This window comes from Lycorma delicatula, chromosome 1 (genome assembly GCF_047948215.1).
Source record: "Lycorma delicatula isolate Av1 chromosome 1, ASM4794821v1, whole genome shotgun sequence".
NCBI classification, from domain to species: domain Eukaryota; kingdom Metazoa; phylum Arthropoda; class Insecta; order Hemiptera; family Fulgoridae; genus Lycorma; species Lycorma delicatula.
The window spans coordinates 136,720,508-136,744,001 of NC_134455.1; the positions used below are offsets into that span (position 1 = coordinate 136,720,508).

General features: G+C 38.3%; 1 protein-coding gene across 1 annotated transcript in view; it reads left to right on the forward strand.

Moving 5' to 3' along the window:
• LOC142322748 (putative sodium-dependent multivitamin transporter) overlaps positions 1-23,494 on the forward strand; it is a 46,861-nt gene that overhangs the window by 16,105 nt on the left and 7,262 nt on the right. Inside the window, exons 6-9 of the mRNA XM_075361823.1 lie at positions 225-467; positions 8,818-8,992; positions 11,738-11,962; positions 22,317-22,492. Coding sequence (XP_075217938.1) covers positions 225-467; positions 8,818-8,992; positions 11,738-11,962; positions 22,317-22,492 — 819 coding nt within the window. The remainder of the gene's footprint in view (positions 1-224; positions 468-8,817; positions 8,993-11,737; positions 11,963-22,316; positions 22,493-23,494) is intronic.

The following is a 23,494-nucleotide window of genomic DNA, read 5'->3' on the forward strand; positions in this document are numbered from 1 at the left end:
TCATATATTTATTTATTTCCTTAATACCATTTCATGTATTTATATTTTGATAAAATGGACTTTAATCACATCTACATTTATTCAGGCAAATGACAGGGCAGTTCCTTTTTTATCCATGGAACAGGATACCTAACCATTCCTGACACGATTTATATAATTTTTATTTAGGTACCGATCTAATAAAATTATGTTTATGATAATAATAGTTTTACTTTCAATTACAGTTTTGATATTGATCCAACTGTTAGATATACATTCTGGAATACAATGATCGGTGGTGGATTAGGCCAGTTGTCTTTCTGTGTTGTGACAGAAACACAAGTTCAACGTTATATGACACTTAAAAGCAAGAAAGAGGCTATTCAGACGATTGTTATTTCAACATTCATGGTACTGATTATTGTCGCCCTAAGTATATATGCAGGATTTGCCTTGTTCGCCATCTATGAAGACTGTGATCCAGTGGAGTAAGTATTATTACTTTTTTTTAGATTTATTGGCATCGTCTGTTGTGGTTTAGCTCTTGTCTCAAACAAAAAAGAAAGAAAAAAGCTTTTCCTTCCGGATAAATACCTTCTGACTTAGTCAAAAACTAGTTTTGTCAAACGGTTCAAATCTGTAATTAGAGTTATTACAATATCTCACTATTATTGAGATCCCAGAAACATAATATGTAAATGTTTTTGTTGTATACAAGGATGTATGGCAAAGGGCCTCTTGCTACTTAAAAACATACATCCAATTATAAAGAAATGTTGTCAAATCATCAAAAAGGAGCAAAAGAACCACAGTTATTTATAGCAAATATTTAAAAATAAATCTGTTAGTATTTAAAAAAATGACAAAATGTACAAAAATGTGTCATGTTTGTATTAAACTTATCAAATACTCTTTATCACCTAGGTTTCCCTTTTCACCATTCTTTTTTTCTTTTTCCCCATCCTCCTGATGGCCTATACCTCTGATGATGGTGATTGAGGCCTCAGAGATGGATAAACATGATAGAAACAATTTAAGTAATTTACAAAAACTCCTCTATCTATATACCTCCTTGAAGGACAAAGAGTTAGCTATTATTAAAAATTTACCAATTACGAATGAAAATTATACAATTGCACTAGATCTACTAAAAAGATGTTTTGACAATAAATATTTAATTGCATCCCATAAAGCAGATTGTATTTTAAATCTAAATTCTATAGAAGAGAGAATCTTTGGATAATTTATCCAAATTTATTATCGAAGTATCTTCATGTCAATGCTCTTGAAGCAATGCATATTCCAATCAATACATATGAATTTATTGTTGTTCAATTGTTAACATCAAAGATAAATTACAATACTTCCAGATTATGAAAGGAGAAACTTTTAACTCAAAGGTTTCCCACTTTCAAAGATTTCATAGAATTCCTTGAATTTAGAAGACAGGTGTTTGAATGTATTAATGGAAATAAGTCAAACCATCAAGACACCGTAAGACATAATTCCAAGAGACAATGACACATTAGTAGAACTAAAGCCTACACTAAATGTTTTAACAAAAATGCTAACAAGCAGTATTAGGCAAATAATTTCAGCTGTTATTCAAAATTTAGTTACAAGCAATGTCTAATTTGTAATTCTAATCATTATGTACGTTGTAGTAAGAAATTTTTAAATTTTTCTGTTGATGAATGGAAAGAATTTCTGGAAATTCAAGAATTTTAAATGTGGCTCTTGCATAAAGAAGCATGCCATTATCGATGATAACACTTCTGTTGGACAAAACGTTGAATCTGATAATGGTACTGTTAGTGGTTCTATTCGAAGAGATATGCTGCCTGTTAAAGGTGTTGAGTGTATTATGAATGATACGAGTCTTTCAATAAATTCACCCGAGGTGGTTTGTGATAGCTGTTATAAACAGAACGATATCATTGCTGATAAGGATTTACTTCAATCTCTGCGGTCTGCTGTTGACGAAGGAGTTCTAGAAATAATTCGTGCCCTCCAGTCTGAACTTAATGATGTAAGGTTTGAACTTAAACGTCTTCGATATGAGAATTCTTCGATTAGCGAAATAAGAAGTGTAGTCATGACTGGCATGGTTGTTCAAGATAGAAATTTACACAAAGATGTTCTTTCCTCTGGTTGTTGTTTTCTTTTGCCTGCTAACCTCATTTCTGATCCAGTTAGACCTCGTTGTGGTAACGAATTTTCTACCTCTTCGGATAATATTAACCTCTCCTTGCCATCTCACTGTGCTACTTCTGTAGTTAATGTGGCTAAGAGGAATAGCAACATGACACGAGTGCGGAGTTTTGATACTGGGTATATTCAGGATGCAGTGAGATCCTCCGGAAACGCTTCGCATGTGAATTTAGAAAATGCTGAGGGGCTTACTTCTCCTACAATTGACACTGCAAATAAATCCGCTAACCCTGTGAATGATGTTTTGACTGCAGCCTCCCATGCTTGGATTGTTGTTGGCTCTGGGCCTTTACTCAAGCATAAAGGCCCCAAAGTAAAGTCTCTTCTTGAGGGTTCCGTTGCTCCGTCTAACCCTAAGAAGAGGGTGAGGTCTCAAAAAGCTGTTTTTGGGAAAGGCGACGTATGCTGCAATTTGGTTAAGCCCAAGACTAAAGCGCTTTTTGTTCCGAGATTTAACTCTTCAACCGGGTTTGGTGATATCACCAAGTTGCTTGAGAAGCACAATTTTCAACATCTTAAGTGTATCCGTCTGAAGACTAGGTACGATTCGTATAACTCGTTTCGAATTGAAGTTTGTGCTTCGGATTTTGACAGCTTAGTTCGTCCTGAGGTCTGGCCTGTTGGTACGCTGTTGGCTCCATTTTATGGTCCGTTGAGGCCTGATGTAGAAAAAGGTTCACGGGAGGATGGATTGCAGCTCGGTAGCGATGGATAAATTAAGGATGATCTACCAGAATGTTCGTGGTTTGAGAATTAAACAGGATGAACATTTTGCGTCCTTGATTGATTTTCACTTCAACGTGATTGCCTTGACTGAGACTTGGCTTAGTGATGAGCACTGTGATGTCAATCTGTTTCCAGACTGTTACCATGTTTTTCGGACTGACCGGGATTATGCTGCTTCTTTACTTCAGCGTGGTGGTGGTTCGGCTATTCTTGTAAAATCGAGCATTAGGTGTACAAGGAGGAAGGACCTCGAGACGTTTCCTGAAGCTGTGTGGGTTGAGCTAATTCGGCCAGGCATGAAGAATTTGTTGGTTTGTGTTATGTATGTTGCTCCGTTTTTAGCTTCAAGTCTCTTCGACCAATATTTTGATTTTCTGTATAGGCACGTAGATATTTTATGTTTTAATATTTGTATTGTAGGCGATTTTAATGTATCTGGAGTGTGTTGGTCTACTAGAAGTCTTCCTGCAAATATTGGGTTTTATGCTAAATGTAAGGTACGATTGGTTTTTGATTTTGTTGACATGATGAACTTGGACGTTTTTACACACGAAACAAAATGTTTGGATTTAATTTTGACTAACTGCAGGATTTTCACTAGTGATGCTGAGGCTCTTGTTTACCCTGATAAGTTCCATCTTCCATTTGAAATTGGGTTCCTTGAAGTAGTAACCATTGATGTGGCGGAAACGGGCCTGGTTTTTCGCTATGATCGTGGTGACTATCGTGCGTTGTATGACGATGTGAAGTTTGCTGATTAGTGTAATATTCTCTTAACCGTCGATTTAGAAGAATCGGTTCTGGGTTTACAGAAAATAATTACTGCAGCGATTGATAAACATGTTCCTGCCTTTCGTCCTAAGTAAACCAAATTTCCACCTTGGTTCAATAGGAATATTGTTAATCTTCTCATGAGGAAAAAGGCTGCTCATCGCAGGTTTAAATCTTCTGGTCTGTCGGATGATTATTTCTTATTTTCTCGGCTGCGTAGAGATGTTAAGTACGCGATAGCGGATGCCAGAGTGGTTTGGGCTCGGAAGTGTGAATCTGACCTTTGTTCTAATCCGAGGAATTTTTGGAAATATATTTCTCGACAGAAGCCTAACTCTGTGAGGACTCCAGCCCCTATTGTCGATGGACGGACTATTTCTGATCTTCGGTTGAGTTGTCAGCATTTTGGTGAATATTTTCAATCAGTATACTTTCCTATGCAAACTACATCTGGTAACGCCTGTATCAACAACCATCAGATTCTTGACATTCCGATGGTTTCATCTTCTTTCGTATCCAGTCTTATAAACATTCTTAACGCTAGATCGACGGTCGGCTTGGATCGGGTTCCTGCGTTTGTTATCAAAGGTTTAAATGAGATTGTTTCTTCTATCCTGGCTTCCCTGTTTAATTGGAGCTTGTTGTCTTCTTATTTTCCTTCCCTATGGAAGCACGCAGTTATTACTCCTATACCTAAGCCTGGTGTCCCTTCTCTGGATAATTTCAGACCTATTTCTATCCTCGGTACCTTTTCCAAAGTCTTCGAAAGGATTCTATTTGGACATATTTATGACCATGTTCTCCCGATGTTATCGTCATTTCAGCATGGATTTATTAAAGGTCGCTCGCCGGCTTCTAATTTGACCGATTGGCTGTCCTCTTATCTTCGTGACAGGCGTTTTTCGGTGGGTTTTGGTGCACAGATGTCTGAGGAAGCCTTCTTGGCTAAGTCTGGAGTGCCCCAAGGCTCTGCTTTGGGTCTCCTTCTTTTTATTCTTTTTATAAATGATATCGGGGATCTTTTGACATGCAATTTTAAGATGTTTGCGGATGACGTCAAAATATATTGTCCGATCAGGAATAGTATGGATCACCTGTTGCTACAATTGAATATTAACTAAGTTGTTGAGTGGGCTAACCGCAATTGTATGCCCTTAAATTTTCGAAAGACCAAACATTTGATTTTATCTCGTAAGACGTCGAGCTCTGTTTTCAGCTATAGGATTGATACGCACGCTATTGTCGCTGAAACATTGGTTGAGGACCTCGGGATTTTGTTTGACACGAAATTGTATTATCACGAATATGTTGCTCGGATTGTCAATAAAGCACACCGGGACCTTGATCTTGTCCTTTGGATTTGTGGATCGTTTAACAATATTTCCACTTGTAACCTGCTGTACAAATCTTTGGTGAGGAGTCGCTTGGAGTACTCGACCGTGGTGTGGAACAGTACACGAGTTTTTGCCTCTGATCTGGTTGAGGGTGTTCAGAATAGATTCTTGAACTGGATGCGTTTTAAGTTAGGAGATTGTTTTGTTGGCCCTAGTAGAGAGGATATGTTGAGGCGATTAGACCTTTCCAGGTTACCTGTTAGAAGAACATACTTTGACTTTGTTTTCTTTTATAAAGCTCTGCACAATAAACTTCCGACGCGTTACCATGTTGTCTAACGAAACCAGGCCAGGTCAGTGAGGTCTTTTAGACAATTTGTGACACCGGTTGGTTCCACAGTGTCTCCGATTGAGCGGTGTACCAGTGTTGCAGTGGAGTTCCAGGATAAGCTAAGCTTTTGGGAAGATGAGACGACCTTCATTAAAAATTTGAGAGGGTTACGTGGCGATGGATTATTATCCTTGGTGTAATACTAGAGGCGACACATGAGGTTATAGTTAAAAAATTCGTGAGGTAGTAATGCTCACTTTTATGATTTTAAAATTATTGTTGTTTTTTTTTAAGGATTATTACTTATAACTTGTTTTATTTGAAATGTATTAGTAATATTGTGTTTTTGATTTTGTATGTTTTCATCATGTGATTTTATTATCACTCCATAGCTACCGTATTTAAAGTTCTAATTATTATTTTTTTGTATTTGAATATATAATTGTTATTATTATTATTATTATTGTATTTTGAATATTGTGTTTTTAATTTATAAGTGGGTTGTTGACTTGTGGCTATTCTTATGTGATTTTATGTAATATTGTGCAACGTACAAAGGTTTTGTGTAACTGTTCTGTTGCACAAACAAAACAAATAAACAAATACAAATTATTATTATTATTGGCGGTAGACTGGGGTATGGCGCATACCAATTCCAGAGGGAAATACATTCTGGACATGGCGGCACGTACTGGACTCGTGATTCTCAATACAGGGAACACGACGACGTTCTGCCGCCCAGGATATTTGGAAACCATTCCTGATATTTTCTTCGCCTCCGAAGAGCTGGTCACGCTCGTTCAGGACTGGAGAGTTCTCGAGGATTATGCCGGTAGCGACCACCAATACATCTCATTTGGAGCCCTAGATGGTACACGAAAGCGCCCGGGGCCCACACGGCTGGTGAAAAGATATAACGTCAACAAAATCGTCGAGAATAAATTCAACAGAAAGATCTCCTCAGGGGTGGTAGCCCCTGAAAACTTCACCAACGGGGGGGGGGGGGACGCTGGCGCTGAAGCCGTAGTTGCTACGACTATGCGGCTGATCGCTTCTGCATGCGACGCTTCCATGCCCCACGGGGGGCCGAGGCACCAGAAGCGACCCGTGTACTGGTGGACACAGGAGATTGCGGGGTTGCGCCGAGAGTGTCTTCGACTAAGACGGGTGGCGCAACGTGCGAGGAATCGCATAGACGCGAACGCCAGGTCAGCCGAGAATAAGACGGCAAAGAAACGGCTCCGTCGAGCCATCAACGTGAGCAAGGCACGCTGCTGGGGAGAACTGACGGAGACCGTGGATGCAGACCCTTGGGGGCTAGGTTTGAAGATAGTAACTCGGCGATTCGGGGTCTCCTCTGTCACCAGCTCCACTAGACGAGGCTAAAGCGGAAGACGTCGTTAAGACGTTGTTCCCGGGCCACTCGGTCCGTGCCGAGCGGGACTTCAGCGACATGGGCGACATGGGCGCTGCAGGCCCCTCTTCTTCTAGACATGTATAATGTCTGAAGGCTGGGTCTTTTAGCGCCAGGTGGAAGACCGCGCGTCCTGCGCTATTTCCCAAGAGAAAAGAAAACCCAGAGTCGCCGTCCTCCTACCGCCCATTGTGTATGCTTAACACAGCTGGGAAGTTATTGGAGAAGCTGTTAAAGAAAAGACTGGTTTCGGCGATGAATCAGGCAGGTGGCCTGTCACCTAACCAGTACGGTTTCCGGCAGAGTCGGTTGACCCTAGACGCAATTTAGGAGGTTGTTGAGGCAGTGCGGCGAGCAGAGGACCATAATCATTTTTCGCGACGTATGGTCCTTCTCGTTACGTTGGACGTAAAAAACGCGTTCAACTCCGCACGGTGGAGCGATATGATTCGGGCCCTGGAGCATTCGTTCCATGTGCCTCAATACCTTCTCAGAATGGTGGATGCATACTTGAGAAACCGCGGTCTCATTTACGAGACCGCAGCAGGCTGGCGTAGGACTACGATCACGTCAGGGGCGGCGCAGGGGTCGATACTCGGCCCCGACCTTTGGAACGCCGTCTACGATGGCTTGCTGAGGCTAGAGATGCCTGAAGAATCTGCCTTGATTGGGTACGCTGACAACGTTGCGCTACTTGTCGCAGACCACGACGTGGAGCGTGCCCAACTGAGGCTCAGTCGGGCCATACACAGAGTCAGTGCCTGGCTGGATGATCATGGATTGTCTCTAGCCGTCAGCAAAACGGAGATCGTAGTTCTCACGAAGAAACGTATCAACACCCTTCTCTCTCTGCGGGTCGGTGTAGAGGTTGTCGAGACCAAGCCGGCCGCAAAGTACCTCGGTATGATGATTGACCGGAAACTCAGCTTTGCTGAGCAGCTTCGTACAGCCGCCGACAAAGCTGCGAGAGCCGTAACTGCTCGCAGCCGGCTTATGGCGAATGTCGGCGGACCGAAGGCCAGCAGACGGCGATTGCTGATGTCCACGGTGCATTCCATCCTGTTATACGGGTCGGAAGTGTGGACCCAGGCATTAAGAGTTGCGAGAAACCATAAGCGGCTCGCGCAGGTGCAACGCACCGCAGCCTTGCGAGTCGCTTCCGCGTATCGGACGGTCTCCGAGCCTGCAGTACTTGTGATCGCCGACGTCATACCCATTGCTACTTTAGCAAGGGAGCGCCAGGCGATCTACAGGAGGCGACGGGGAGGCGAAGACCTAGCGACCATTGCCAACGAGGAACGCACTCGCACGTTCCTCGCATGGCAAGAGACCTGGGACCACGAGACCAGAGGACGATGGACCGCAAGGCTTATTCCTCTGGTCAGACCGTGGACGGAGCGACGACATGGAGAAGTGGAGTACTACATGACCCAATTTTTAACGGGTCACGGGTACTTCCGCGCTTACCTCCATGTCATAGGGAAAGGGCCGTCCCCCGACTGCCTGTATTGTCCCGGTGTACGGGACGACGCTTAGCACACCTTTTTCAAATGTGCTCGGTGGGCGGCAGATCGAGGGACACTAGAGGCGGATCACAGAGCACTGAGTCCCCACAACGTGGTTGCGATGATGCTCCGTGACCTGAGCAGCTGGGAAAGTGTAGCCCGATTCGTCGGCAACATACTCAGGGTCAAAAAGGTTGACCTGGATAGTCCTGAAAATTAGGTAGCACCTAACAGGCTAGTATAGGAGGACTCGACCGGAAGTAATGTGTTAAACGGTTCCGGGTCGAGCCCTGGCAGAAAGGGGGGTGGTTTTAGTCGGTAGTCTGCTGATAATGATTGGATAATACCATCAGCGGGAGCCCGAAACTCCGTGGGTAAATGCATTTCCACCTCCCTCCTCAAAAAAAAGAAAAAAAAAGAAAATTATTATTATTATTATTATTATTATTATTATTATTATCAGGATATATTTTGTGAAATGATATTTGAAATTGTTTATTTGTGAATAATTTTCATACTAGAAGAATAATATTGTTTACCTTTCAGATCAGGACAGATAAAGAAATATGATGAAATTGTAGTATTATACGTTTTGAAGAATTTGTCTTTTATTCCTGGCATTGCTGGGTTATTTATTTCTGGAATAATTGCTGGAAGTCTCAGTACAATTTCATCAAATTTAAATTCCATGGCCGCAATGATTGTTGAAGATTTTATAAAGGTATGATTTTATTTAAATAATATATATATATATATTATCATCAGGCATTTGACTGGTTTGATGCAGCTCTCCAAGATTCCCTATCTAGTGCTAGTCGTTTCATTTCAGTATACCCCCTAAATCCCATATCTCTAGCGATTTGTTTTACATATTCCAAACGTTGCCTGCCTGCACAATTTTTTCTTTCTACTTGACCCTCCAGTATTAAAGCGACTATTCCAGGATGCCTTAATATGTGGCTTATAAGTCTGTCTCTTCTTTTAACTATATTTTTCCAAATGCTTCTTTCTTCATCAATTTGTCGCAACACCTCTTCATTTCTCACATTATCCATCATCTGATTTTTAACATTCTCCTGTAGCACTGCATTTCAAAAGCTTTTAATCCTTTCTTCTCAGGTACTCCAATCATCCAAGTTTCACTTCCATTTAAAGCTATGCTCCAAACATATACTTTTAAAAATCTTTTCCTGACATTTAAATTAATTTTTGATGTAAACAAATTATATTTCTGAATGTTGGCTCCATTTCGCCTGTGCTATTCGGCATTTTATATCGCTCCTGCTTCGTCCATCTTCAGTAATTCTACTTCCCAAATAACAAAATTCTTCTACCTCCGTAAACTTTTCTTTTCCTATTTTTACATTCAATGGTCCATCTTCGTTATTTCTACTACATTTCAATACTTTCGTTCTGTTCTTGTTTATTTTCTTGCATAGGACTTCATCCATGCCGTTCATTGTTTCTTCTAAATCTTTTTTATTCTCAGCTAGAATTACTATATCAGGCAATCGTAGCATCTTTTTTTTTTTCACCTAGTACTGCTATTTCGGATCTAAATTGTTCTTTAACATCATTAACTGCTAGTTCTACGTAAAGATTAAAAAGTTACGGGGATAGGGAACGTCCTTGTCGGACTTCCTTTTCTATTACGGCTTCTTTCTTATGTTCTTCAATTATTACTGTTGTTGTTTGGTTCCTGTAAATGTTAGCAATCATTCTTCTATCTCTGTATTTGAACCCTAATTTTTTTAAAATGCTGAACATTTTATTCCAGTCTACGTTATTGAACGCCTTTTACAGGTCTATAAATGCTAAGTATGTTAGTTTGTTTTTCTTTAATCTTCCTTCTACTACTAATCTGAGCGCTAAAATTGCTTCCCTTGTCCCTATACTTTTCCTGAAACCAAATTGGTCTTCTCCTAACACTTCTTCCACTCTCCTCTCAATTCTTCTGTACAGAATTCTAGTTAAGATTTTTGACGCATGACTAGTTAAGCTAATTGTTTTGTATTTTTCACATTTATCTGCTACTGTTTTCTTTGGTATCATGACTATAACACTCTTTTTGAAGTCTGATGGAACTTCTCCTTTTTTGTAAATATTACACACCAGTTTGTACGATCTATTAATCGCTTCCTCACCTGCATTGCACAGTGCAGGTATTCCGTCTATTACAGGAACCTTTCTGCCATTCAAATGTTTTAATACTCTCATAAATTCAGATCTCAGTATTTTTTCTCCCCTTTCATCCTCTTCGATTTCCTCTTCTTCCTCAGTAACACCATTTTTTATTTCATTTCCAATGTATAACTCTTCAATATATTCCACCCACCTATCGACTTTGCCTTTCGTATTATAAATCAGTGTACCATCTTTGTTTAACACATTATTAGATTTTAATTTATGTACCCCAAAATTTTCCTTAACTTTCCTGTATGCTCCGTCTATTTTACCAATGTTCATTTCTCTTTCCACTTCTGAACACTTTTCTTTAATCCACTCTTCTTTCGCTAGTTTGCACTTCCTGTTTATAGTATTTTTTAATTGTCGATAGTTCCTTTTCCTTTCTTCATTACTATCATTTTTATATTTCTTCGTTCATCCATCAGCTGCAACATATCCTCTGAAATCCAAGGTTTTCTACCAGTTTTCTTTGTTCCGCCTACGTTCGCTTCTGCTAATTTAAGGATTTCCTTTTAACATTCTCACATTCTTATTCTACATTTTCTACCTTATCTTTCTAATGGTGGATACTTTGAAAATCGCTTATAACTTTTAATAATTGTAACTCTTTAAAAAAAAAAAAAATTCACCTAATGTTCTACAATTACCGTAAAATTATCATAGATAGTTTTATTTTTTTAATTATTAGGTCTATTATGGTAAAAAAAAAAAAATATTACTTAATTTGATAGTAATTTACAATAAATAAAAAATAAAAAAAATATATATTTAATCGAATATAACGTAAAGTGGAGGACATGAAAACAGACACAAAGTTACATCAATTTTCTCCCATAACTCGACTATTAGTTAACCGAATTTAAAAAATAAAATGTCATTTTGTTCAAAATAAAAGACTTAATATTTTGGCTATAACTTAAATTGTTATAAAACTAATATTTATGGAGATATAACAGATTGAAAAATAAACATGGCTGCCATATTTTTAATTTTCAAAGGTATTTAAGTCCTGATTTGTTTCTAATTTTAAAATTTTATTACCAAGACGCTTACCTAATATTAATGTGATTCCTCTATCAGAACTTGAGAAATAAATTTTTATATAAAAATAATAAAATGGCGGACAGAAGGAGAACGAAGTAGAAATTGTCATTTTTCCTTAAGATATTTTTTGTTTAGTTTTACAAATACAATCCGATAAAGTATAGCCAGCCTACCATTTTAGAAACACTATATATAAATATATATAATATTATTTATGTTTTCTTTATTTTTTCAGCCTATACATCTGAAATGTTTTAAATCTGATTATCCAGAGAGTAAAGCTTTATTTTATGCTAAATTTGTTGTTGTTATTAGTAGTATATTTTCCGTAGTTGCAGCATTAACACTGAGACATGCAACCAGTATTATACAGGTTGTTCTCACAGTGAAATTGTGTTCCACGTCACCACTGCTCGCCTTATTCACACTAGGAATGTTTGTACACTTTTGTAACGCAAAGGTAAGTAATAAATATTGTATGTATACTTTTAATTTGGTTTTTAATGAAAAATATTTTTGTATTGCACTTCAATATGCTATGTTGTTGTTGCCGATATTGGAATTTCATGATCAAACTGTATTTTGTGAAGGTCTGACATTTTTTAAGTGATTCTTGGCGTAAATTTTGTGATATCACAGTTAATAGTAATAATATTTTTATTACGTAGATATCATCAAAAAAAATTACAATGAAATTGTAAACCGTACCGTAAGAGTCTTGTAGAAATCATTTCTTCCTCCATGCTGACGACGTTTCTAGTCCATCTACATGAAAGAGTGGTTGGATTGGGGCGCTCCGATGAAGGATTGAGGACCCTCAAGATATGTGAGGTGAGCGCGCGATTCGGGAGGGGTATGCGGACTCTGATTAGAGTATAGGGACTGGAAGGGCCTTCCTGGGAAGGGGTATAGTGGCAACCAGAAGCGGTAGTCATGATGTCTCAATCAACCAGGAGGGACCCTGACGGGCAAGACAGCAATGTTAGCTATATGCACAGGCTGGGTTAGGTTTTGGTTAACTGACATTTCTCCCGCCACCACCCCATTCGGTCGCCCTAGAGCATAGAGCAAATGTCAGTGCCAAGATACGGCTACTGTGCCTCTAAAACAGTTTAGCGACCTCGTTACCTAAAAGCTCCTATTGAGCTACCTATCAGCGTGAGCGGATTAAGCAGGGTGCTATTCACCACCCGCTTATGTGTCCCAACCGCTCACTTGTCAAACTAAATCTAAATCGGGGAGGCGCCCCTTGTTACTAATAAACTAAAAATTATCACGTTATAAAATAAAAGACAGCAATTTAGGCTGTCACGCCTCGGTCCCTGTATGCAAGCTAGTGCCTGTCCACCATTTAAAGCGCTTGGAACTTATATCTGGCTGGTGGTCAGCCATTACCTCAGGAAAAACTTCCCACAGCGGCGCTATAGGAATCAGTATAACCCAGATTAAACAAAAAACTCTAGCGATGACGGTTGAACTTCGCAACCTCATCGAGGAACTCCCACACGGTCCGACAATGCGGCTCTCGCCACACTGACTCGCCGTTTATGAGCGGCCAGTTTTCCCCCTGACCTCTAAGTTCCAGGGTGGCCCGGTTTCTGGCCCCCCCCCCCAAGAGCAGGGCAGTCGAACATCATATGTTCGTTCGACTGGACTCCCCGCAGACACACAACTCATCAGCCGCTAGGTGAAACCGAAACAGACATTGCTTCAAATCCACATGGTTGGTGGCACTTGGGCACCCGCTGCCCTTAAAAATGAATTCGAGGCATACCATCCCCTCAGATCCTGTATAAACCTATACAAGGATCATTAGTCGTGGTGTGCCATTCAAGCTGCCATGCCTCCATCGCGAGGCTCCGTAGCCTCTTCCGCAGGCGAGAAATGGGCAACTGAACGAAATTTAGATCCAGTGCATTGTGATCACCGTTCCGCTCCGGTTCTAGCCCGGTTTGAAACCGCACCCCAAATGCCTCGGCTTCCCGACCTCTTCGCAACTTTCACGTGGCTGCCCGAACTTTCACCACTAAATCGATTGGGGGAGCCTTTCCCAATACGGTGGTAGCCTCGTAGGAGGTTGTTTTAAAAACACCAGTGCATACTGTCAAGGCTCAGCGCTGGGCACTCCTTAAATTTTGAAGCAGTGCTCTATTTCTATCCAACCGATGCGCACAAATTGGCGCCGCGTATGTGATCATGCTCTCGAAGACACCTAAGTACACAACGTACATTTGACGGCCCGACAGCCCGTAATCCTTCCGAGCAATCCTTCAAAGTTTGTGCATCACAGAGACGGCGTCCGCCGCAACTTGCCGTGGGCGATTGGTACCACTTGATAAGTGGCGCCAGCCTCTCTAACCTAACCTGCCATTTAGTTGTCATGGATCCTTGGAGTGGTGCGCAACGTGCATTTGCTATCAAAGCGTTTTACAAAAAAAATGACAGTGTGTTGGGAGCATTCACGAACTGTGGATGTCAGACGAAGCGCATTTCCACCTCAGTGGATTTGTTAACAAGCAAAATTTCAGATACTGGGCACACGAAAATCCTACGCAGCTACACCAGCGTCCATTGCACAGCCAGAAAGTGACCGTGTGGTGTGCTCTATCATCTTACGGTGTTATAGGCCCTTATTTTTTTGAGGATGACAACGGTCTTGCGATTACAGTGACGTCGGCTCGTTATGTAGCCATGCTTGAAACCTTTGTTGTGGAACAACCAAAGAGATTTCCACCGATTCTTAACACAGCCTGGTTTCAACAAGACGGAGCAACGTCACACACTGCACGAATATCGATGGCAGCTGTACGCCAATTGTTTGGACAACTTGTCATTTCACGAAATGGTGACATTAGATGGCCTCCCAGATCGCTTGATCTCTGAGCTTGCGATTACTTTTTGTGGGGTCACCTTAAAAGCAAAGTGTTCCACAGTAGACCTGCTACAACGGAAGAACTGAAGGCAAAGATCCGAGAAGCAATTGCGGAAATTCCAGTTGAGATGTTACGTCAAACCATGAACAATTTAACGAAGAGACTTCGTGAGTGTTTACGTAGAAGAGGAGTTCACCCGCAAGATGTCATCTTTAAAAAATAAACTAAAATGTATGTATCCTAAAATGGCAACATTTGTGCAATTAAATGAAATAAAATTCATTTTCTAAAAAAAATTTTCATTAACGTTATTTAATTTTTTAAATTTCCCGTTTCTTTGAATCACTCTGTATTTGCAGTCGGCGCTTTTCACCTCGGCAAGAGCATTTAAGATGCAATCGTCGGTGCCAATCCCTTTCATGAAGTCATATTGGCCTCAATTTAGAAAACAAAATCTAAAAATCACGTTTATCTAAAAACACTTTACTCAGGGCCAACCAAGGTAGCGTCGTCTAGGCGATTACCGTTTGCCTCCGAGTGGTTAAAAATGGTCCGCAAAAAAAAAACACAAAAAAAAAGATATCATTTCTTCCGTTCAAGAAAACAAAAATTTCTGTAATATAAGTAAAAACTTGTTTTAATCAGAATGATACTGATATCGAATAAAATCTGATCTAGACAACACATGACTTCCTTATACGTCTGTTAAATTACATTTATACATTTTTATAAAATGAAAAGTAAATAAAACCTTTTTCATTAAAAACTTCTGATATTTTTTCTTTTTTGTTATTATTGAATTATTATTTCTCGTAAAAATGTTTTACCATGAGAGGTTAATAATTATTAATAAAGCAATATATTTAAATTAAAAAAAAAAAAGGTTAAAAAGAGAAGATGAAGTCTAATCGAAGCGATGTGCCTTCCCCTAAGATCCACATATTTCGTTAATTAAAATATTATTTGGCTGTAACTCTGGAATCAACGAAAATAAGTACCACTTATGATATATCGTTGGAAAGCTTTCAATGAGGGCTTATTACTGCAGTTAAGAAAAACTCCAAAATCCATATCGTTTTGGATTTTAGACTTTTTTGGACACTTTTGGTTCAGTCAATTGCAATCAAAAATGGAGGTGCACAACTAGATGTTACAACAGTCCTAAATTCAATATTTCAATATCCCACGACTATTCGTTTTTGAGTTACGCGAGATATTTACATACTTACGTACAGACGTCACGCGGAAACTAGTCAAAACGGATTCAGGGATGATCAAAATCGATATTCCCATTGAAATCTGAAAACCGAAATTTTTCCCGATTACAATACTTCCTTTACTTCGTACAAGGAAGTAAAAATTATTTGAAGTAAAGTCGATTGAACAGGAAGAAGAGTTTAAGGTATGTAATTTTTTTTTAAAAGTAACGAATAAAACTTTACGTGAACGGGTTGACGGGGAGGGGACACAGCGCAGATCAGCCAGAACTGACGCTCTCGTTCATTTTCATTCAATTTAGCTCATGACTTAGAATTGATAGCGTGGTGATTCATGTGTTTGTGTTTAGAGTTTGTAAGACAGATCGATTTAAATAATAGTAAGTGCATTTTGGACGATATTTACGTGTAAAAAGTACAAAAATTCAATATGTCAGTCTCAGGCCGCGCAAAAACCAACCGGAAATACAAATTACGCATGTTGCTGGAAAGGTTATGGGCTACGCATAGATACCCCGATGACCGGTGCCGAGCGAGCGAGACTGTTTCGGGAGCGTCGCAAAGCTGGCACGGAGTGCTCGGTGAACGACGCCGACGGCGCGAGCACCTCTACCGCTGCTTATTATGGCTTATGTCTTTTTCTTCTCATATCACAGAACAAAATTGTCATCGAATATTAGTCGAAATAAATATAATGTATCATTTTAATTAAATTTAGTACGAAGTCAATGTCTCGTTTTTATTTTAATCCGATACACTAAAAGTGACTCGCTGACGTACATACCGACTGTAGAGCTGACCAAATGAAAGAACTAAAATTTCTCATTGGAGACTTTCAGTATTGTTCAAAAAACAAATATGATGGTGGCTATCCCATTTAACTTGAATGGTCAGTCTGTAGCTCGAAGGAACTTCATCCGAGGTCTATAACGTTTCACGTTAAACCAACGGCCGTGCGCTCCGACACAGCCCCACCCGATCTTTTTTCAAATCGTTTGGTCTCGTTAAGGCTGTGCATATTTTAATTGGAGAGAGATTTTTGTTTTGTCCCGCTCATCCATCTTAGAAGAGATAGAATCGGATCACTGTATGAGGGACGTTTTATATAACCTAGAATGAAGGAACAAACTTCGTTTGCACCATTTTTCCCTTCACCTTGTCGGTATACATACATAACAGATTTTCCTGTACCTAGATTATGCATGTTAAATACATAAAAAATCTTAATTGTAGGAGATAAATATATCCTACACTAGGATTCACGGCAGGGACAGGTTTTGCCTTAGAGTCGAAATGGAGTGAGATAATCATATGCCTTTCTTACTTTATTTGATTTTAGTAAAAAACTTTTTAGGACGGCTCTTGTGAACCGTGTATTCAGAAGCAGCGACTTGTTTGGCACGTTCATTCGATGTGGGGTTTTTCTTTTTTACTACAAGTTCTCGCATGTTATACATACGTTTATTTGGGACTGCCCGAAAGTAAGTTCAAATTTATTATTGAAATATTGCAAATAGAAATTGTATTTAATTTGACTAGTAGGGTGTTTTTCTTTGAATATTTTATACAGTTTTTTAACGTTTAATCTTGTAATATAAATAGTGATATTCTCGTTATGAATAATGACTGCATTCCACAGGAAATTCAAAAATATTATCATAATTCACCACCAGATGTCAGTACGTTCATTATAGAAAGGTCGCATCTTCTGGAGTCAAGTCGCTTCTATAAAGAAACTCGCTTCTGAAACGATTGTATCTTCCATATACGAGGTGTGTGAGAGAAGAAATGAGACCGACTTTTTACTTACCAAAGTTTTTATTTTTTTCAAACAACAATATTATCCCCTTCAAAGTAGTTTCCTTGGGCAGCTATACACCAGCGCAGTCGTTGTTCCCACTCCTGGTAGCAGCGCTGGAAGGCTTCAACTGGTAGGGCTTTTACTGGTCGGTTTTACAGTCTTTTGAATGTTTTCCAGAGTTCCAAAATGACGTCCTTTTAAAACATGTTTCAACTTCGGGAAAAGGAAAAAGTTATAAGGACTAAATTCAGGTGAATAAGAGGTTGAGGAACCGTAGGAATCCGTTTTGAGGTAAAACATTCCGTGATAGAAATGGCTGTGTGACAGGAGACATTGTCATGATGAAGCATCCATGACTGCAATGTCTGGTCTCACGCGACTCACTTTTTCTGAGCCTTTGAAGGATACGTTTGTAAAATACTTGGTTGACAGTTTGTTCTGAAGGAACAAATTCTTTATACATCATACCGCTACTGTCAAAAAATCAAATCAGCATGGTTTTGATCTTTGGCTTGCTCATTCGACATTTTATCGGTCGAGGAGTTGACGGAGTGTGCCACTCTTCGCTTTGCCGCTTTGTTTCAGGATCGTACTCAAATATCCAGGATTCATCACCTGTGATCACACGATTGAAGATTTTTTGATCATTGTCAATCCTCTCAGGAAGATCAACGCACACGTTTCTTCGATTGTCCTTCTGTTCCGTTGTGAGGTTTTTCGGTACCAATTTCTCACAAACCTTTCGCATGTCCAAATCGTCTGTCAAAATTTGCTGTACGGTGAAAGTGTTTAAATTCAACTGTTCACTCATCATCCTTATTGTTAAACGACGGTCTGATCTCACAAGAACGCTCCCACGCTCAATGTTTTTGTCAGATTTTGAAGTTGAAGGTCTCCCTGAGCGAGGCTGCTCTTCAAAGTGTTCTCGATCTTCCACAAATGATTTGTGCTAGCGGAAAACTTGTGCTCTTGATAAACAATGTTCCCCGTAGGCCTGTTTCAACTTTTTAAAGGTCAAACTCGCGGATTCCCCAAGTTTAACACAAAACTTGATTGCACAACGTTGCTCTAAATTCCAATGCTCCATTTTCGTAACACACAACAAAAGCACAACTTCACTGATGGCGCTGTCAAAAATAATGTGTTGGATGAACGGAGTTTAAACTCGTACTGAGCATGTGGAAGGGATGAACAAACCGGCCTAGCACAGACCGGTAGACCCAGCTTTGCCAGATCGCTCGCAGTGTTACCAATCTCATTAATTTTCTCACACACCTCGTATACTAATGGAATCGAGCCATTTCTTTACAGAATATGTATCTACCCTATAGAAACACATACATACAAAAAAACGGTTTTTGTGGAGAGATTATCATTGAACCCTTTCTTAAATGACCGATTCAATTGTGTTTTTTGGTTAAAGGTGACCCCAACCAAAACTGAATATAATAAACTCTAGAACAGTGATGGACAAAGTATGGTCCGCGGGTCAGATGTGGATCCTAAACTGGTCTAATCCGGCCCGTGACACAGTTCTGAATGGTCCCTTACACACACTCTTTACCGCGTTCTGATCATTTCACTCAACCAAACACGCACATACATTCATGTTGTACATCACATTCGTATCGTATCACATCGTATTCTTTCTGTCTGTATTCTGCACACATGGTAGCAGAACGGAACGCCACCAGAGCGTTCACAATAGTAGTGCTCAACAGACCGACTTGTGTTACCCCCATCACTCCAGCCGCCGCCTAACAGCCTAATACTCTCAGTGAGTCTGAGTCAATTGTTATTTATGCAGTAGTTCTCTCCAGTAGATTGTTGTTGGTTATTATTATTTGCTATTTTTTAGTGATTATTTGTGAGACATTTCTGATTTGCCAAGATGGCAACTAAAAAACGTAAAGTTGATTCAGAGTGCCATGTTTTTAAAGATGACTGGACTTGGAAATACTTTTTCACAGCTTTTAAGGATAATCCATTGTGCCTATTTGTAATGAAACTGTGGCCATCTACAAAGAATTTAACATTTCCCGGAATTTTATATCTAAGCATAACAATATCAGTTATGAAGCTATGACCGATGATGGAAGGAAACAAAAAGCAGAAGATCTACGTTAAAAGCTCTTAGGTCAGCAAAATATTTTTGAAAATCAAAATAGTTCTCAAAAAGCAGTTAACATGCTAGTTATGTTCTTTCGGATGGGGAGTTTGTGAAATATTGCATGTTCCAAGTTTGTGATATTTTGTGTCCTGACAAAGCAAAGGATTTTGAGACTGCCAATTTGTCTCAAAAAAAACAATTACTTCTAGAATTGAAACAATAGATAAACAGCTATCGTCACAGTTAGAATCAAGGATTAGTCAGTTTAAATTCTGTTTTATTACCACGAACTAGAGTACTGACATAAACGATACTGCTCAGTTACTACTACTTATAAGAAGTATTGATGATAACGTTTGAGTTACTTAAGACTTAGCATGCATGCAATTATTAAAGGGTAGGCCAGCAAGGATAAATAATTTTCATGAATTTCAAGAAGACCTATGGACTGAAAGTACCCATAACCAGTATATGCAGTATATTACGACTGATGGAGCACCTAATATGACAGGGAAGAAATCTGGTTTTGTAGGCGTGTTTAAACAAGAACTTCAATTTTTGATCATGGTCATTTTTACTAAGTTCTTGCACCAGATGGATTTTGGAGGCTTTGAAATTTTCACTTTTTAATGTTCAAATCACTGAACTTCAGCTAATGTTATGTTCTCTTGCTGCTGTTCGAGTCGAGAAATGAGGATTCTCAATAAATTCCTGTATAATCACTCAACGATTTATTATTATTTGTTGCAGATTTAGGGCTCCCTGGTTTTCCCCTATTATTGATGCTCCCTGTAAATCTTCTTAAAATTATTTAATGGTTTTGGACACTGTATCTTTTGAAATAGGGTTATGATTATTTAATCATTATGATCATCGTTACGATTATACATCGTTTAATCATCGTTATGATTGTACATCATTATACGACCCAAATCTATCACAAAAGTTTCTCATCATTAAAAATCTGACTCTCTCCTGTTCACTAAATGATATGTTGATAACAATGTTAGCAGGTAGCAAAGAAAAAATTAATTCAGTAAAAAAAATAATTACAAAAAGGTAAAAAAAGATGTAAATAACAAAAGTGGCTTACAAACATGCTAAAGTTAGACCAAACCAATTAGCCAAGCAATCACAATAAATTCTCATTAGATATTAACACTGTAGTAATGAAACAGTATAAGTTGAATATTATACAACAATGAAGTAAGCTTCATTTTTTCAACAATGATAAGAGGCCTAAATGATCAGCTGATCAGCATGATTAGGTGATATTATTTTTATTTATTTGCTCATTAAATTGGAACAAAAACAATTTTTTGTGTTAACTTTCAAAATATATTATATAAAATTTTTATTTAATTCAGTTTAATTTCTTTTTATTTAATTTTATTATTTGAACTTACTATATTTAGTGATTTTTAAAATCCAAAATTTATCCCACCGCCATTTTATTGGTAGAGATATTGTACTGACTTTTTATTTATAAAATTTTTGTGTCATAAAAAAACCTTTAAAATGAGGTATCACACAAAGGGTGTTACCATTTAAGATATTTTAGTTACAACCCCTGGGCTACCCTCCAAGAAGGGGTTGAAATTCTATTTCTCATCAAAAGGTAAAGTAGTAGATCCATGCCTTATCCTGAAGTTATAGTATTCTATCTGGAATGGTTTCAAAGTTGTTGGGGGATTTTCATAATCTGACTCACTGCACATGATTTTTCAGTACACCCATGCTTTTCAATTAACGCCTGAATTAAGAAAAAAAAAAAAAATTAATTAATTTAATCATGTAATAAATTCATATAATTGGTACAATTATTTCTTCAAATAATTATTTAACACCACTAGAAAGTATCTTGACAGCTTAAGGGGCATTAAATTATGTACATACATGCTATGTTTTCCATCGGCAAATGTGAAACTAGATGGTAAGATGTCAGGGGAGCTGCAGTTCACATACACTCCTGCACACACGCTTCCCTGCCCAGCCAATTGAGCATGTAACACCCCACCTCAGTAGCAGTGGCACCCCATCATGCACGAACAACTATATAAGCATATGCAATGTAAGCAATGTAAAAGCATTCACACTCGTACCACAACCAGGATAAGACTAAGAAGAAGGAAGAAGTCCAATGGCCGGTCCAAGGTGGGATCTCTGGGAAGATGCCAACAATCCTGCCGAAGCAGCAGGCCTTACCCAACACTGCAGGGCTCTGGAGGTCACCACTGCCGAGCTGTAGTGACCAAGCTTCCTCTGCTTGGTTTGATTCCAATGGACAAGCTGCAATTTCCCGACTACAACCCGTCAAGCCGAGCTAACATTGCCTCATCAAACACATGAACAGCCCTTTTCAGGGCCATTGCTACAGAAACCTAAACAGTCCATTTTAAGGGGTACCACAAAATTCATAAGGTACCACGTGCCATTGGAGCAGTTCAGCTACAATAGATACAAACATTCATGTACCTTTCCAAAATTTCAATGCTAAAATTGTATTTTTAAGGTTGAGGAATCATCAAAATTTGCTAATAGCCATTACAGTTATCATTTCAAATAATTACTACTGTCCATCATTCTGATGGGCCTCTTCATGAATTCTACACAATGTAAATGTAACTGAATAACTATTATCAGACTTAGAGTTATATACTATTTGTAGTATATCTGTTTTCATATCTAAAAAGGAATCTGGCAGGATCATTTTACTTAACAGGGATACAATACAGTAACTGTAAAGTAGCGATATTAGATTTAATAGCTCAATATACTCATAAAAATGCTGTTAAAGTAAATTTTTGTTACAGGGTGCCATTATCGGTTTCATTTCAAGCTTAATTTTGTCAATTTGGGTAGCTTCTGGAACCCCTAAGCCACCACTCCAAAGGTTACCTATGTCTGTAAAAAACTGCAGTTACATTGATTTAAGTAATTTAACGATCTCTTCTTTGAGTAATTCAACTCTTTCCCAAGTGCCAGACACGTAAGTATATTAATCATTTTAAGTATTATTTAATTAATTCTAAATTTTATAACTTTTAAACACATAAATGCACCAAATTTTTCTTTGAGTAATATCAAAGAAAAATGGTGCATTATGGTTTCATTGTTCAATGACATCATTAAAAAAGTCTACTTAATATACATTTCTTTCACTGTAATATTGCAAGCCAAGCATTTTTTTAAAGCTCATTACTTGTATACTTTATTTTTATTAAATTAAGTTTAAAATTACTGTGTAATTCAGAATTATTAGTTAAATTTATTATTAATAAGTAGTATGTTATGCAACATGCTTACTGTTTATCCTGCTACAGGTGTATGACTGTTAAAACTTACATTATGTTCACACAGTAATATATTAAGAACCTTATAACTTGGTGGGTGACGTTTTCATGTTTCTATGTATTCAAAAAAAGTCACTGAAAAAGTTTAATTACAGTATTAGAATAATTAATCTTTTCAACCTAAAATGTATAAAACAAAACTTGTGTGATGTTTTCAATTTTTTTATCTGCATAAGAATAGGAAAAAATATGGCTTTTCAGAAGATTTTTGAAAAAGAAAGATTTAAGTATCTATAAACAATAATTGATGGCGATAAAGAGTTTTATATCTAACCATTATTTATCACTCTGCCCAATACCAGAATGATGAAACTATTTTTAAAATATCCATACTTTTTCAAAAGAAATACATTCCAGAATTATAACAATACAAAATTTTACACAAAATCGTCCATCAGATCTTGGAATACAATTCTTTTACAGATAAAAAACATATTATGGGCATTTTCAAAATCATTTAATGAGACTGGTACTTGGCAGATTGAAATATAATGGTTACATGAATAACACGTTAGAATATAGCATTTTTATAGTTGCAGGTTATCTTTTTATAGCTGTATAAATTTTATTTTTCTAAAAAGTTGTTTATTTTATTTTTACATCAATGAAAATTGTTTTTGCAAATGGATTGTTTTTTA